We start from the raw sequence: 16,175 nt of genomic DNA on the forward strand, positions 1-16,175 counted from the left end.
CAACTTTTAATTTCAGAAAAAACCTGGTAATAACACGCACAGCACCGCTTTGGGGATTAAAGTTTAGTGCTGACATAATCCGATACAACAATCAGAAACTTCACGAACTTTTTTATAAAAAAAGCAGATTTCGCAATTTTGTTTACATTCTTGAAACGACTTCTTTTTAAAAGCTCACTACACTTATAGTATCTATTCCAACTTTTTACGCTCCTTTACAAAGCAAACTCAACAGGTACTACACACTCATTGTTTCTATACATTTCACTTGTCCAAATAGGTTATTTTCAAACAACTTATTAGTCACTCCTTTAGAAATTATAGATTTATTCAATTGACCAAAACAAAACAAACAAAGATCTCTCTGAAAAAAGAATATCAAGTTAATCTTAGTATTTGAAAAGTAAGTATATTTGAAAGCATGCTAATCATAAGAATAGTTTCAAAGAATGATTTATGATATAGACTTGATATTTTGAAATATTGATATTGAAAGTTTGGGAAAAGCCGCTATAGTTTAGATCTCGGGATCTTAAAAAAACTATAATAATAAGAGATCTATAAACTACAAAAGTCACCAATATTTGAACAGGCATTCATCATTCATCTTTCAACTTATACCCAATGAATAAATACCCTTCATACACTCTATATGGTGATTAAAATTTGATATCAAGCCATGCATTGCCCAGTTGATTTGAATTTCGTTGTTTATTTATTGTTTGTTGTGACTCCTTTGAGTGAAGTTGGAATGATCCCAATACGGTAATTGCCAGACCTGAAATTCGCGGAAAGATACCCGGTCGACTCCTACTACGTGGTGTGGTGCGTGGCGAAATTTTGATTTTGACGCGCTTTTAACAACTTTTAGGTTCGCGTTTTTTGCATAAACAAACATTTGAAGGAAAGATTTGATGAATAGTTTGATCAATGATGCGGTTTTTGACTTGGCCTTTGTGTGTTTTTTTTTCTGAACTATCGTTTTTTGATTTAAACTTGTTAAGATCTCGTGTCTATGATTTTTTTATAACCATACTTTCCATTCTTTCAGTTCAATTACAATTACAATTACAATTACAATTCACATAGTTTGGGTTATACATTCATTTCAATTTATTCATTGCATTAATATCAATCCAATTTCCAAACTTCAAGTCATTCATTAATACTCAAATAAATCTCTTGTATTATTGTTCATTTGTCTCATATCATAAATCAATTCTTTTGTCGTTCAATTCTTAATTACATTTAATATTAACATAAAATTAGCTTTACTTTGAAAAATAATGAAATTCTCAACTGCTACTGTCGCAGCTTTTGCTGCTGTTATGGGTTCAGTTTCTGCTGCTCCTCATGCTCATGCTGATAACTTAGTTAAACGTGATGCTGATTGTGCTACCACTGCTCATCATCATCATCATCAACATAAAAGAGCTGTTGCCGTTGAATATGTTTACTCAACTGTTGTTGTTAATGCTCAAGGTGAAACCATTACTCCATCATCAACTCAAACCACTTTAGAACCAAGTTCATCCGCTGAAGCTGTCAACAGACAAGTTCAAAAATCATCATCAGCATCATCATCATCAACTTCAACTTCAACTTCATCTTCTGCTGAAACTTCATCAACCCAAGCTGCGTCTTCATCATCAAAAGAAGAATCATCATCAACTTCAACCTCATCAACTTCATCATCTACTTCAACTGGCGGTGGTTCTTCAGGTGGTATTTATGGTGATTTATCATCTTTCTCAAATCCAACCAAAGAATTCCAAGATGATACTATTGACTGTACCGATTTCGACTCATTAGTTGGTCAAGGTGTTATTGCTTTAGATAACTTAGATTTTGGTGGTTTCTCTGGTATTTATCATCCAAGTGATACTTCAACTGGTGGTTCATGTAAAGAAGGTGCTTACTGTTCTTACGCTTGTCAACCAGGTATGTCCAAGACCCAATGGCCATCATCTCAACCAGGTAACGGTGTCTCAGTTGGTGGTTTAGTCTGTAAGAATGGTAAATTAAGAAGATCAAACACTGATCAAAAATACTTATGTGAATGGGGTGTTGATGCTGCTTACGTTAAAAATGAATTGAGTAAAGATGTTGCCATCTGTAGAACTGATTACCCAGGTACAGAAAACATGGTTATTCCAACTTATGTTCAAGGTGGTAAAACTTTACCATTAACTGTTGTTGATCAATCAACTTATTACCAATGGGGTGGTAAAGGTACTTCAGCTCAATATTATGTTAATGATGCTGGTGTTTCATATGAAAAAGGTTGTGTTTGGGGTTCAGAAGGTTCCGGTATTGGTAACTGGGCTCCATTAAACTTTGGTGCTGGTGCGGTTAATGGTATTTCATACTTATCATTAATTCCAAACCCAAACAACAATAACGCATTGAACTTTAACGTTAAAATTGTTGCTGCTGACGACGATTCAGTTGTTTCTGGTGACTGTAAATATGAAAATGGTAAATACTTGAATGGTCAAGATGGTTGTACCGCTGGTGTTACTAAAGGTAAAGCCGTTTTCGTTTTATACAACTAAGATGTTGAATCAAAGTTTGTTATAAAATTATAAGCTTGATTTAAAATAATTAGCTTGTTTTTTTTTTTCTATGAGATACCACCAAATCTCCCTTTTTTACTCCTTAGATTTTTTACTTTTTCAGTTTGAACATTTTTTTATACTATGGAACACACAAAGTTTTTTTATTTGTATTAAATTTAAACATTTTTTGTTTCATTTTATTTCCCTTTTATATGTTATTTTTATTTTATTGTTGGTGGACCATTTAGCAATTAGTGTGTTAATGGATATATTACTTTTATTCTTAGGGACTGTATTGTTATATAACTTTTTGAATGTATTATTACTGTCTAGACCTTTGTACATTTAACAGATCTAAAATCAGCATCTTTAGTTTAAGCCTCTTTACATATTCAGCCTTTCTTAGCTTTAATTTGCTTATAATTTCACATTCGCGTATAGTATTGAGTTTCAGATTTTTCGATTCCAGTTTTAAGCAGATTTCTAAAATTAGGGCCTTCACAAAAAATGAAATTTTAAAAAAATAATACTAGATTAAATTTTAAATAGCTGTGGAAAACAAAAAACATCAACAAACTGAACACGTAAATTGCAAACAATCAACAAACAGAGAATCAAGAGCAAACAGATCACAGCAACTCCCATCCTCCCCTTGAAAAAGCATCACCATCACTCACACGCTCTGATCTCAGCCATCAAATTGCCCTCGCTTCCTTCGCATCCCACAAATTACAATTCTCTATAATCCTTGCTCATAAAGTGTGTTAAGTGCTCTGTCTAGGAAAAGAGCACCAGATTTGAAGTTATTACCAGAAAATCATTTCAAAAGTCACATTGTTTGCATTCCCATATTACTGGCTTTCTTTCCATATCATCATTCTTTCCAGAAACTAGCTTACATTCCATTTGAGATCTCTCATTTACTTGTGTTTTCCATTCGGATCTGCTAAACAAACGAAAAGGGACCCACCCCCAGAGCCAAAAATTCGAATCAAGGTTGTTTGAGTTTCGAAAGTTAAAGTTCAACTACATAACGGCTTTCCAGCTTTTGCTATCGCTCAAATTTCAGTTAACAGAAGTTACGTGGATTGTGATTGTTGCATAATTTCGTTTCTGGTTGTGTCACAAATTTTGATAACCGGTGTTTTGTTAAATTTTTATTGCTTGTGAAGAGCTTTTGTTTGTTTGAACAAGACAACGGTAACTTCATCACAAGTTACAACAAAACAAATAGAGTAAAGAGAACCCCTAACTGAGTACCAACATCTTAACATCCCAACATCCCTATTTTTTTTTCAGTTTATTCATACTGGCAATTCAAAGGTATAATAATCTAAAGAAAGAATAACAAAGTTATACATTCCATACATCATAGAGAAGGAATCACTCAAAAAGTCATCAATACATACCAATAGTGATTTGAATGAGCCAACAGAAAGACAAGCCTTCTTCAAGACTTCGGTCGAGTCCCAGAGAAAGATCTGTTGAATCCCAACCGGAAGGTGATAAAAATCTTGAATCTCAACCTCAACTAGAAACTCATTCTCAACCACCATCATCATCAGCTTCATCCATATTCTCGGTACGATCTAAAGAATCAAGGGATACTGATAATTTAAGTCAAGGTGCTTCAGATACTGGACAAGGAAGTCCCAAAAAAACTGGTTCAACTTTAAAGAATTTGTCCAAATTTTGGAAATCTCATAAAAAGCATAAATCATTAGACGTAGTACCTCAATCTCAAGTACAACCCAAATCACAAAGAAGTAATTTTGAAAAGATAAGGAATCAATTTGAATCTCAAAATAACCCAAGTAGGATAATTGAAGAAGATGAAAATGTACAAAGTGGAAGAGAACGATCTGAATCAAAATCAAAATCAAAATCTCCAATCCCAGGTACTAGTACAGATATAAGGAAGAAAGAAGATATATCACATCTGGAAACATCAGAAGAAAATGTACGCAAGAAGACCCCAGAGCAAGAGACTGATAATCCCAAAGAATCATTATCACCTAAAAAATCACAATCCATTAGTGATTCCTACATTGAAGAGGTATTAGGTATTTCATTAGATCAATGGCCATATTCAGAAGAGTTATTATTATCAACTATAGCATTGAAAACTGAAAAGGAAAAGACTAAGAAACAACATTTGAAATTAACATCAATTCAAAGTTCGATTGATCTTATAAAGTTATCTGTTGCAACTGGTATACCACCAAATCAAATACCAAATGTTTTCGTTTCAAGTGAACAAACTAAAGAATTGATCAACAAGTTAACTCAGAAGAAAATAGAACTTGAAGAAGTACCATCTCATACGGAAAATGTCAAACCTCATCAATTTCAATTTCAGACTTCACAATCAAAGCATTCTCGTTCAAATTCTCAATCAGGTATTTCACAACCTTCTACACAAGCTAATCAATCCCAGGCACCACAAAATCAACCTTCATCTTCATCAACTCAACCGAGTTCAAAAAATGCCACCACTTCTGTTTTTAAAGTTAATATACCTCAACAAACACAATTTCAGTTTCATCATTGGCAAAAACCAGGCGAAGGAGGATCTTCAAATACAACACAACAAGAAACTGATAAAAAGAGAAAATTATCGACTGATGAAGGTTCAACATTACATACAGCTAAACCTCAAACTCCAAATAGAAATGCAAATGTTTCTTCACATAGAAGAAATCAATCTGAAGCAAATGTATCACAACTAAGAACTATGTTTGAAACACAATCCACTCAACAGCAACATCAACAACAAGGATTTGGTCTTAATCAAGGACAATCCCAAACTCAACAGCAGGCACCACCTCAATGGGGATCAAGAGCCTTAGGTTCACCTTATTATCCACCTCGTGAGAGAAGACCTGTTTATTATCAATTCCCTGCACCACCACCACCACCAAATCAACAAACTAGTTATCCACAGCAAGTTACACATCATCAACTACAACCTCAACAACATCCCACCCCACCTGGACAACAACCGCAACATCAACAAGTCTATCAAATACCCCAAAGTCAAGGCCAGCCTATTCCTCAATCTGCATCTCAGCAGTATACTTTCCCACCACAAGTTCAGTATTATCAACCAGTTCCACCACCACAATTTGTATTCCCACCAAAACCACCTCAACCATCATCAATTCAAGGAACACCACAAAGAATGGAACCATCAACTCATCAAGTCACATTACAACCATCATCCACTGGTCAACCATATAGTGCACCAAGTACAATTAATCCTTTACAACAACAAAACCCAATACAATATAGAGAATCTTCAAGTGTTCAAGGCTCACCAATTTCAATGAAGAGAGGAAGTACAAGTAGTACAGGTGATAAGGGGAAAAGTGATGTTAATTTTTTGATTTCTACACCAAATAATCCGCCAAAACGGTAATTTTAATCTACAAAATTTGCAAATGATACGCATAAATTCCCAATTGTTCCTTACTAAAATTGGAAAATTGTAGAGATTCCTGTAAGTATTATATAATTTTATTTTGGTGTTCGCGTGAGTCCTAAAATGTAAACAACGCGGTTTCGCGTAACAGAATAGCAAAAACGCATAAAAACACGAATATAACCAAGGCAAAGTACTCACAAAAATGGAATTTGTGTCACGTGAAACGCACTTGAAAGGGTTTAATTAGAATTTAGCTCCTTTAGAAATTATTATATGAATGTTGAGTTTTACTGGTACTTTGGTATTTGTTATAAATTGTTTAAAGTTCCCTGTTTCTTGAATCTATTAATACCCATTCCATTCATATAATATTATAATTTAAACAAATATGATCAGCTCAAGAACTCCTTCACCACAAAAATCAAGACCAAGTAGTAGACTTGCTTTATCAGAAAAAACAGATAAGAATTTAAAATTATCACCTTCTAAATCAAATAATTTAAGATATTCAAATTCAAATTCACCTTCAAGATCAAGAAGTTCAAACTCACCTACAAAAAAACCTTTATCATCATCATCATTATTAATTAAATCACAACCAAATTTTAAAATTTTTGAAGATCCAAAAGATTATTCAACTGAATTATATTTATCAACAATTAAAATAAATGATGAAAATGATTATTTAAATTCAAAAGAAAATTTAGAACCAAAACGTTCATTACCAATTTCAAATTTAGAAATTGAATCACCTTTAAAAAAACAATGTAATAAAAGATCACCACTTCAAGACTTAAATATTCAAGAATATCCAGGCTTTATTGAATATACAAGAACTCCAAGGATTCAAAATTCTTATCAACTAGATACAAAATGGTCAAATTCAAATATGAAACAAATCCCATCTTTTATAACACCACCAAAAAATGATAGAATTAAATATATAAGTTTTACTGATGATTTTAAAAATGATTTAGGTATTAAAAGATCTAATTCATTAAGTGATGTTGATGTTTCAAGACCTGTTAAAAAATTAGTCTTTGGTATTCATAAAGATTAATAAAAAATAAGTGTTTTTGAATTTTGTGATCATTAATACCATTTATACTCCCTTCTATGTTTTTTGTTTCATTATGAATTTTATTTATTAATGAATCTATTGTTTTATTCTTCATTGCTTGTTAATATTCAAGTTTATTTCCATTACGTTGTTATGAATCATTGTGTTTTTATTGGTTTTTATGTGTTTTTAATTTTAATATTTGTTTTTAATTTATTTAATTTGTCATCTTTATAAAAAGTTTTACTATACTAATACAATAAATATGTTTATATATGATACTACTGTAGCTTAAGACAATTCAAAAATACAACTTCATTAATAAAATTAGCTATAAAACATTAAACTAAACTCAACTTTTTTTTTCTGTACATCTAGATACCAGTCCAGAAATGAGATTTTTCAACATTGAATTTTTCAATCAATTCAATATCATCACTACTAGATCCAACATGAACTTCATATTCACCAGCTTGTGCAGACCATTTATTTTGATATTCATCAAAGAATGAAATGGAATCTTTTAATGAAATTTCAGTGGAAACAGTTGATTGTTTACCAGCTTCAAGTTCAATTTTTTCAAAACCTTTCAATTCTTTAATTGGTCTAATAACATCACTTTCAACTTTTTTAATATAAAATTGAACAACTTCTTTACCTTTTAATTTACCAGTGTTTTTAACATCAACTGAAAATTTCAATTTATCATTTGATTCATCAACAGAAGATTTCAAATTAGAAAATTCAAAAGATGTATAAGATAAACCATAACCAAATGGGAATGCAACTTTTCTTTGTAATTTTTCATAAAATCTATAACCAACAAAAATATCTTCACCATATAAAACTCTACCTCTTTCAGTATGGAAATTTAAAAATGCTGGATTATCTTCAAATTTTAATGGGAATGATAATGATAATTTACCACTTGGATTAACATCACCAAATAAAACATCAGCAATACCATTACCTAATTCATTACCACCAAACCAAGCATGAATTAAACCTTTAACTTTTTGTAACCATGGGAATTCAACTGGTGTACCTGATTGATTAACAACAATAGTATTTGGATTTGCTGCAATAATAGCTTCAACTAAATCATTAGTATGACCTGGTAAGGCTAAATCTGGACGATCATAACCTTCTGATTCCCATTCACCGTTTAAACCAATGAAAATAACAGCTTTATCTGCAGCTTTAGCAATTGATGCAGCTTTTTTAATTTCTTCTTGTGCATCAATAACTTTAGCAACACCAAATTGAATAGCACCATTACCAACAAAATCAACACCTGATTTTTGTTCATAAGTACGAGTAGAACCTGAACCAAATTCAACACGAACATTATATTTTTTACCCTTTTCTAATTGAACTTTACCAGTAACTTCCACAGTACCAGTATTAAAGAAAGCTCTACCTTGAATTTGTTTATCTTTATTATCAACAATTAATTTATCATCAATAAAGATTTGAGCAGTACCTAAAACTGTAACACCAAATTCATATTCAGCAGTATCATCAGCAGTAAATTCACCTTCAAAATCAGCATAAAATAAATTATTTCTAATCTTTTCATTTTTATAATCAAATAAAATATGATAAGAAGTTTCAATTTCTAATTCATCAAATTTTTCTCTACCTTCAGTACCTCTTGGTTGATGATAAAATGACATTTTAAGACCTGGTTTACCAGTATCTGGATTAATGGTTTGTTGAGCTAAACCTGGTAAATTATCATGTGCATAAGCACCAACGGTGAAAGGAGGTTCATAACCAAGTTTTTTGGTAACACCTTCATAAGGAGTAACAATATAATATGGTCTTAATGAAGCAGAACCACCACCAGCATATGCACCATATTTAGCATTTGGACCAAAAACTGCAATTTTTTCTTCCTTTTTCAATGGTAAAATATCATCTTCATTTTTTAAAAGAACAATTGCATCAGCTGCGATTTTTCTTAATAATTCAGCAGTTTTTTCAGTATTATTTTTAGTATCTTCACCAGTAAATTCAGCAGCTTCACCATCTAAAGCATATTTAACCAATTCCAAAACATTTCTAACTCTATCATTTAAGGCATTAATATGAACTTCTTTAGATGTAATTTGTTGACCAACAGCGTCACTAGTTCTTAATCTTGCAGGACCTGGCATTTCAAGATCTAAACCATTATTTAATGAATCCTTAGAAGTATAAGTACCATACCAATCAGACATAACTAAACCTTCCCAACCCCATTCTTTACGTAAAACATCATCAATTAAGAATTTTGATTGAGAAACATGTTCACCATTAATTTTGTTATAACCAGTCATAAAAGCTTTTGGTTGAGAATATTTAACAGCTAATCTGAAAGGTTCCAAATAAATTTCTCTTAAAGCTCTTTGAGTGATGATAGAATCTGAACTATTACGTTCATGTTCCAAGTCATTACCAACATAATGTTTAATTGTAGCAGCGATATGACCATCTTGAATACCACCAACAACACCCGCTGAGGCAATACCAGCTAAATAAGGATCTTCAGAGAATGATTCAAACCCACGACCACCATTTGGACCTCTTTGCATATTTGTAGTTGGACCTAAAATGACATGAGCACCTTTATGTTTAGCTTCTTCAGCCATTAATTGACCAGCTTCTCTAAATAAATCTTTATCAAAAGTTGAAGCTAACCCAGTACCATTTGGGAAAACAGCACTTGGAACACCATTGAAGAATTTAGTACCTCTAACACCATTAGGACCATCACTTGTTCTTATACTTGGAACACCTAGTCTTTCAACTGGATAAGTATGCCAGAAATCAATCCCAGCGGTAAGACCAATCTTTTCAGTAGTGGTTAATTGATCAAGGACTTTATCAACGTCAAAAGCAGCACCTTTACCCATTGTGTGTGTATATATTCTTTGTATAATTGAATTGATTGAAGAGAATTGAGTAAAACAATAGTGGAAAATCACCCTTATATACACTAAATCCCATTCAGCTCCACAAATTCATTTCCAAAGAACCGTCCGAGAATTGTGGAAAACATGGCGCGCCGCTGTCTTAAATAAGGAATCACACGCAGATCTGGTGCTTCCTTGGTCTCCTAATAAAGGGAAATGGCACTAACAGAATATGGGGATTTCGATGAAAAGAGTATGAATAGCCTAGATCAACACTAGGAATTGGTCATCTGGGGGAAAGCCATTTAATTCAATTGGTTCAATTGGTGTATAGCTTGTGTTAGCTGTTTGTCGGTGAATATACAAGATTGAAGGTGTAACGTTTAGTCGACTTATAATACAATGGAGTTTAGTTCAAGGTGTAAGCCTCTGTAGTAGATATCCTCATAAAATATCGGTTGAATAAACGATACTTTTCTGAATGGGTCATTAATCATCCTTGGAAATGTTTAACTTATACCAATTATGGGGTAAAAGCCTAATTGACAACAACTTTGAGTATTATACAACTAGCTAAACAATCAAAAGTCATCTACAGTTAAAGACTCCGGTTAAATAAAAATATACGGGTATAATGTATCATATATTTAATTGATATAAGTTCTTATGACTTTCAAGTAAAGCAAATACCACCATCAACAACCATAGATTGTCCAGTGATATAATCAGCTTTATCACTAGCTAAAAAACTAACTAAATTAGCAACATCTTGAGGTTCAGAACCTCTACCAAGTGCAATACCTTCAATATATTTCTTTTTTGTTTCACCTTTTGCTCTACCTGAATATTCACCCATTTTAGCATCAATTTCATCCCACATTGGTGTTAATACAATACCTGGACAATATGAATTAACTGTGATTTTCCTTGATGCTAATTCTTTTGCAGCAGCTTGAGTTAAACCTCTAACTGCAAATTTTGTTGCAGAATAAATTCCCAATATTTCAAACGCTTCAATACCTGCAATTGAAGCTGCATTTATAATTTTACCTGATTGATTCCCCAATTCTTCAAATTTTTTAGATGCTGCTTGAATTCCAAAAACAACACTATTAATATTAATTTGTAATATTTTATTAATTTGTTCTTCTGTTGTTTCCAAGATTGGTGCAATTGTAGCAATACCTGCATTATTAACAATTGTATTGAAACTACCAAATTCTTCATATGTTTTATTAACAGCTTCAAATATTTGATCTTTCTTGGAAACATCACATTCAATAAATATAGCTTTTGAATTTGTAGTAGATTCAATTTCTTTAACTGTTTCTAATCCTTTATCTTTTTGAAATGATAAATCACTAACTGCAACTTGATATCCATCTTTTGCTAATTGAATTGCAATTGATTTACCAATACCTTGAGCAGCACCTGTAACTAATACAGCTTTTGTATTATTATCACTTGTCATTATGATTAATTATGTGTAATATAGAGTTAACATATTGTCCTTAAGACTTTAAAAAAGGGTATATATCAGTCCATTTATAATTCACTTAAATCCCATCATTTTCTCTAAGGCGTATAGAACAATTGAACCTTTGAGGTATATACTTAATTATCATTTTCGATCATTTAATTTATTTTCCCCCACGATTTCTTAAATTGATATCTACCTTGTAAATTAATAGTTAGTACTCAGTATTCTTAACCCCTAAATATCCGGGTTAAACTTTAACCATAAAGGTAATAATCCTGGTTTAACAAACTTTTGATTAAGATACGGAAACCGATTGTATTAAACAAGTTACTCATGATATATTGGATATTGGCTATTTTTTAATCAATAAATTGTAATTGAATTGGTGACCACTGACCATTAATTACATTCTTATCGAATGGATTTAAGAAACAATTATACCAGCTATTTAAATTTATGTACCCCATATTTTATTTATGATGATCTGCATTAAAACTGATTTTTAAAAAATTACTCAAATTATAATAAAGATACATAAAATAGCTAGGCACTTTCAAATTATTATAATATATTATGGTTTAAATTATTTAAAATATTAAAAACGTATGATCTCTACTAGCTCTCTAAAGTCAATTCCATCATAGGGGTGTTAAAGTCACATCACATTGACCATGTTATTTAAAATTATTCATTAATCATAAATCTCTACATAGTACAATTTTAATAAATGAATATTTAACATGAATTCAAATGTAATTTTTATATATACACATGATGAATAAATACTTAAATAAGTATAAGTTATAATAATTTAATAATAACAATAATATAAATAACACCTTAAAACAATAGATAAAATAATAATCACTTCAATATCAAACTAAAGTTCTCTATATTTAAAACTATAAGTTTTTTTTAATAATAATAAATCAAGGAAATATGAATGAAAAGCAAAACAATAAATCAATAAATAAAGACATAAATAAGTTTGGAAAAAGATGGAAAACAAGTTGGTTAAAATGAATTGGAATATTTAAATTGAGTTGTAATAATAATAATAATAAATGGAATGAATCATTTAAGCAGTAACAAAACTTTCAAGTTCTTTTCATAATTCATTTTTATGAACAAGTAAATTTAAATCATATGAATTAACACCATAATTATCTAATGGATGATTTAAACTTGAATGAAAATTTGAACTTGGTTTAATTGGATTTGGATTTGGAGTTGTATTCCAATCAAAAATTAAATCTAAATTTGATGTAATATCTGGTAATTGTTCATCATTTATAGATGATGAAGAATCTGTTTGATCTGTATTATAATTTTGATTAGTAGTACCATTAATTGACATTGTATCAATTGATGAATTTGAAATTGTTGATTCTGCAGATGCAACTGATAAATTTCTATTTGTAATTTGATCTAAATCAAATAATAATGAATGTTGATCAATTTGTTGTGATAATTCTGAATGTTGATAAATTGATGGATGACGTTGTGGAGATGATGATAAATTTTTAAATTTATTATTAAAATCTGTTGAATCTTCTAAATCTGGATCATTTAATTGAAATTCTAATTTAACAAGATCAACAATTTGTTTAAACAGAACAAAATTTTCTGGATAACGATTTTTAACAATTTTTAAAACTTTAATTAAAATATTACTATTTGATGAATCTGTAAATAATTGATCTTGATGATTTGTTGATTTGGAAACTTTAACTAAATTTAACATTGAAATTAAAATCATCTTGAGAAAATTAATTGGAATTAAATGAAATTCAAAATTATTTAAATTATTTAATTCTTTTCTTGAATCTAATAATATAATATAAGCTAAAAATTCTTTTGATAAATTTGATAAAATAACATCAGATTGATTTAATGAGATATTTTCTGAAGTTTGTTGTAAATGAATCAACATTCTAAAATAAATATAAAATAAATTTAATTGAATTTTAGTATTTTCTTCATGTGAAGATAAAATTTTAGATTTTTTTAATCTTTTAGTTGGACGTTCATTTGAATTATCCATTGATGTTATAATACTTAGAGGGATTTTATGAAATAAATTTTGTAATTTTAATTCATCTCTCCAATTAACTAAAAATTCATCTAATTTATTAAATTGATTAAAATCTTGATTAATTGATTGTAAATTAATATTTTCTAAATTTTGTAAAATATCAATCAAAAGGATACAATTTTTTAAATTTTGATTTGAATTTAAAATTGTATTTAAATGAGGTATATGAAATTTTTCAAAAAATCCAACTTGAGGTAAACCATGAGAAATTGATGCAATATTTGATAATATATAAAAACTCCAATATAATTTTAATCTAACAGAATGTAATTTAAATTTTTCCTCCTTTGTTAATTGAATTTTAAGATTTGATTGTTTTAAATTATTATAATTTAAATGTAATCCTAAACTTAAAACCATTGAATGAAGAATATTATTTAAATTTATAACTGTATCTTTATAACAATTTTTATTATGAAATAAATAAAGGGATAATAAAGTAGTTTGAAATTTTGTAATTGAAGGTTTAAATGAAATATTTAAACTTGTAACTAATTTATGAATTTCATGTAAACTGAAAATTGAACAATTTAATTGAATCATAATGATTAATTTTGTAACGAAAACTAAAATTTCATCATCATCAGTAGAATTTTCAATTAATGGAATTAAATTTTCAGTTTTATTATCAATTGAATTGAAAATTTCTTTATAATTTTTAAAAAATAAATCTTCATCAAGAATTGGAATTAAATTTAAATTTTCAAAATGATTTGAAATTAATAAATCTAAATTTGTTTTTGATGGGAATTTAATTAAAAATTTTGCAATTATAAAATCTGATAAATTATGGAAATCAACTTTTGGAAATTTTAATTCTTCAATTGGTTGTAATTTAAAATTTTTCAAAATATTATTAAAAATTAAATTTAAACTGTTTAAACCAACATAATTTTCATTTTCAACAAAATTATCAAACATGAAGAAATTATCAGATAATCCTTTTATTGTTGGTTCTGAACCACAGCTATGGTGATGGGGATCTGAAATTGGTTCTTCCTTGATATGGATTGAAACAGTATTATCTGGAATGATTATTGAAGGGGTACTTGAAGATTCATGTTCAGAATTGGAAACATTACCAACATCTTGACCAGCAATTTTTGATTTAAAAGTTTCTAATTCAGTGATTAATTTTGAATTTTCATTTTGTAAAGATATTAAATTTTTTTCTAAATTTTCAGTATAACCTCTTGGGAATGCTCTTCTTGTTAATTTATCTGAAGTTTGACAATTATAACCAATTGAAAGACAATTGGTACAACTTGGGATTTTCCCATCACATTTGATTTTTTTTATCCGACAACGATCACAAGCTTGTGAAGTTCTTGTTAATCCACCGTTACCAGCAGTTTTGATCAATTTTGTAGTATCTGTAGTAGATGGAGATGATGATTTGTCCTTAACCATTATGTTTTGTGTTGTATGTTGTTACCGCTGTGATGATTCTTCCTCAAAGTCAATCAAATAGTAACTAAAAGTCATTTCCCATGGGATTATAAGGGGATACATTGATGTATTTATATTTCAATCCGCTTACCGATTACAATGCTCAATTTCTTAATGGTTGAATTTTGAATTTTGAATTTCTTGTTGATGTTTTTGAAAAGCACTCCACGAATTGGGAAAGGGCCACGACCCGGTGACAGTCGTGTCCCGTTGCGAATAATTGCAATGACAATTCCGTTTCGCCGGGAAAGTTTATAAAAATGATATTGAAAAGAATCAAAAAGAGAGGAATATACTTGGGAATTGGGAATTGATAATATGGTGATATAGCTTAGCAATTGATTATTAGATAGTTGTTCTCTTAATCTTTGTTCCTTATTCATGGCTATCTTTTTCATAATCTTCCCAGACTTCAGACTCCAGGGCTATAAATTGTTTCAAATTCCAACTTCCTATGCTCCCTATGTTCCTAAGTCCAATTGCTAACAATTAATTAATGCAAGTATATCTTACATAGGGGCAAATCTAAAGGTACCTCTTCCACTTTGACTCAGAGTCACCCCCGTAAAATACTTTTGTTTTATGCATGATACGACATTACACTTATTTAGTTATATGATACTAGATTTATTATCAAGAATTGGTCAGGTATCAGATGTTACGTATTATACTTTATTTTTTAGCTTTGATCATTGATTAATTATATATCGTTTATATTACAGAGACCCCCATACAATTTAGATATAATCACAATACGCTTAAGTATATACAGTCAGCTGTTATCTTTTAAACTTCGTACGTTTATTAAATCTTATTTTAATATCTTCTTATACATACCTTCTATTCATTTATATGCACTCCCGTTACTTTCCATAATCTGTTTATCCCGAGGCTCTGTTAAAGATTCCTTTTCAAGTTATTTATTCTAAGTAATCATACATTTGCTAAATATACTAATGGATCCATTACTCAAGTACTTGATTTTCAAATTTAAGGGTTAGAACTTATCGCCTATAATAGTTATGGTATAACATAATGATATATTAACTATATAACATCCAGCTGGTTGGCTGCTTTCAGAACTATATATATCGATGATCGCATATGATATAATCAGGAACAAGTGTACAAGAGCGTTTTAAGTAGCGTTATGGAAGCTAAGGGAATTATTTAAAGCTGGTTAAGTACGTAAATCACTAGTATTGTAGATCA

At 29.8% G+C, this 16,175-nt stretch overlaps 6 protein-coding genes across 6 annotated transcripts; 3 read left to right on the forward strand and 3 right to left on the reverse strand.

Moving 5' to 3' along the window:
- Positions 1–1,286: 1,286 nt before the first annotated feature.
- BN7_1585 (SUN domain-containing protein) lies at positions 1,287–2,555 on the forward strand (the record flags this gene model as incomplete). Its single annotated transcript, XM_011277771.1, has 1 exon — positions 1,287–2,555. The coding sequence occupies one exon, from the start codon at positions 1,287–1,289 to the stop codon at positions 2,553–2,555; it is 1,269 nt and encodes a 422-aa protein (XP_011276073.1).
- Positions 2,556–3,981: 1,426 nt separating this feature from the next.
- On the forward strand, positions 3,982–5,976 carry BN7_1586 (Muscle M-line assembly protein unc-89; the record flags this gene model as incomplete). Its single annotated transcript, XM_011277772.1, has 1 exon — positions 3,982–5,976. The coding sequence occupies one exon, from the start codon at positions 3,982–3,984 to the stop codon at positions 5,974–5,976; it is 1,995 nt and encodes a 664-aa protein (XP_011276074.1).
- Positions 5,977–6,370: 394 nt separating this feature from the next.
- On the forward strand, positions 6,371–7,042 carry ACM1 (Acm1p; the record flags this gene model as incomplete). Its single annotated transcript, XM_011277773.1, has 1 exon — positions 6,371–7,042. One exon carries the CDS (start codon positions 6,371–6,373, stop codon positions 7,040–7,042), a length of 672 nt encoding a protein of 223 aa, XP_011276075.1.
- Positions 7,043–7,416: 374 nt separating this feature from the next.
- BGL1 (beta-glucosidase H) lies at positions 7,417–9,939 on the reverse strand (the record flags this gene model as incomplete). The annotated part of the gene is made up of 1 exon (XM_011277774.1): positions 7,417–9,939. The coding sequence occupies one exon, from the start codon at positions 9,937–9,939 to the stop codon at positions 7,417–7,419; it is 2,523 nt and encodes an 840-aa protein (XP_011276076.1).
- A 673-nt stretch (positions 9,940–10,612) lies between these two features.
- Positions 10,613–11,410, reverse strand: BN7_1589 (3-oxoacyl-[acyl-carrier-protein] reductase; the record flags this gene model as incomplete). Its single annotated transcript, XM_011277775.1, has 1 exon — positions 10,613–11,410. One exon carries the CDS (start codon positions 11,408–11,410, stop codon positions 10,613–10,615), a length of 798 nt encoding a protein of 265 aa, XP_011276077.1.
- Positions 11,411–12,527: 1,117 nt separating this feature from the next.
- Positions 12,528–14,924, reverse strand: SIP4 (Sip4p; the record flags this gene model as incomplete). The annotated part of the gene is made up of 1 exon (XM_011277776.1): positions 12,528–14,924. One exon carries the CDS (start codon positions 14,922–14,924, stop codon positions 12,528–12,530), a length of 2,397 nt encoding a protein of 798 aa, XP_011276078.1.
- Positions 14,925–16,175: the final 1,251 nt, after the last annotated feature.

The sequence above is a fragment of the Wickerhamomyces ciferrii genome, contig 00034 (genome assembly GCF_000313485.1).
Source record: "Wickerhamomyces ciferrii WGS project CAIF00000000 data, strain NRRL Y-1031 F-60-10, contig 00034, whole genome shotgun sequence".
In the NCBI taxonomy this organism is placed as follows: Eukaryota; Fungi; Ascomycota; class Saccharomycetes; order Phaffomycetales; family Wickerhamomycetaceae; genus Hansenula; species Hansenula ciferrii.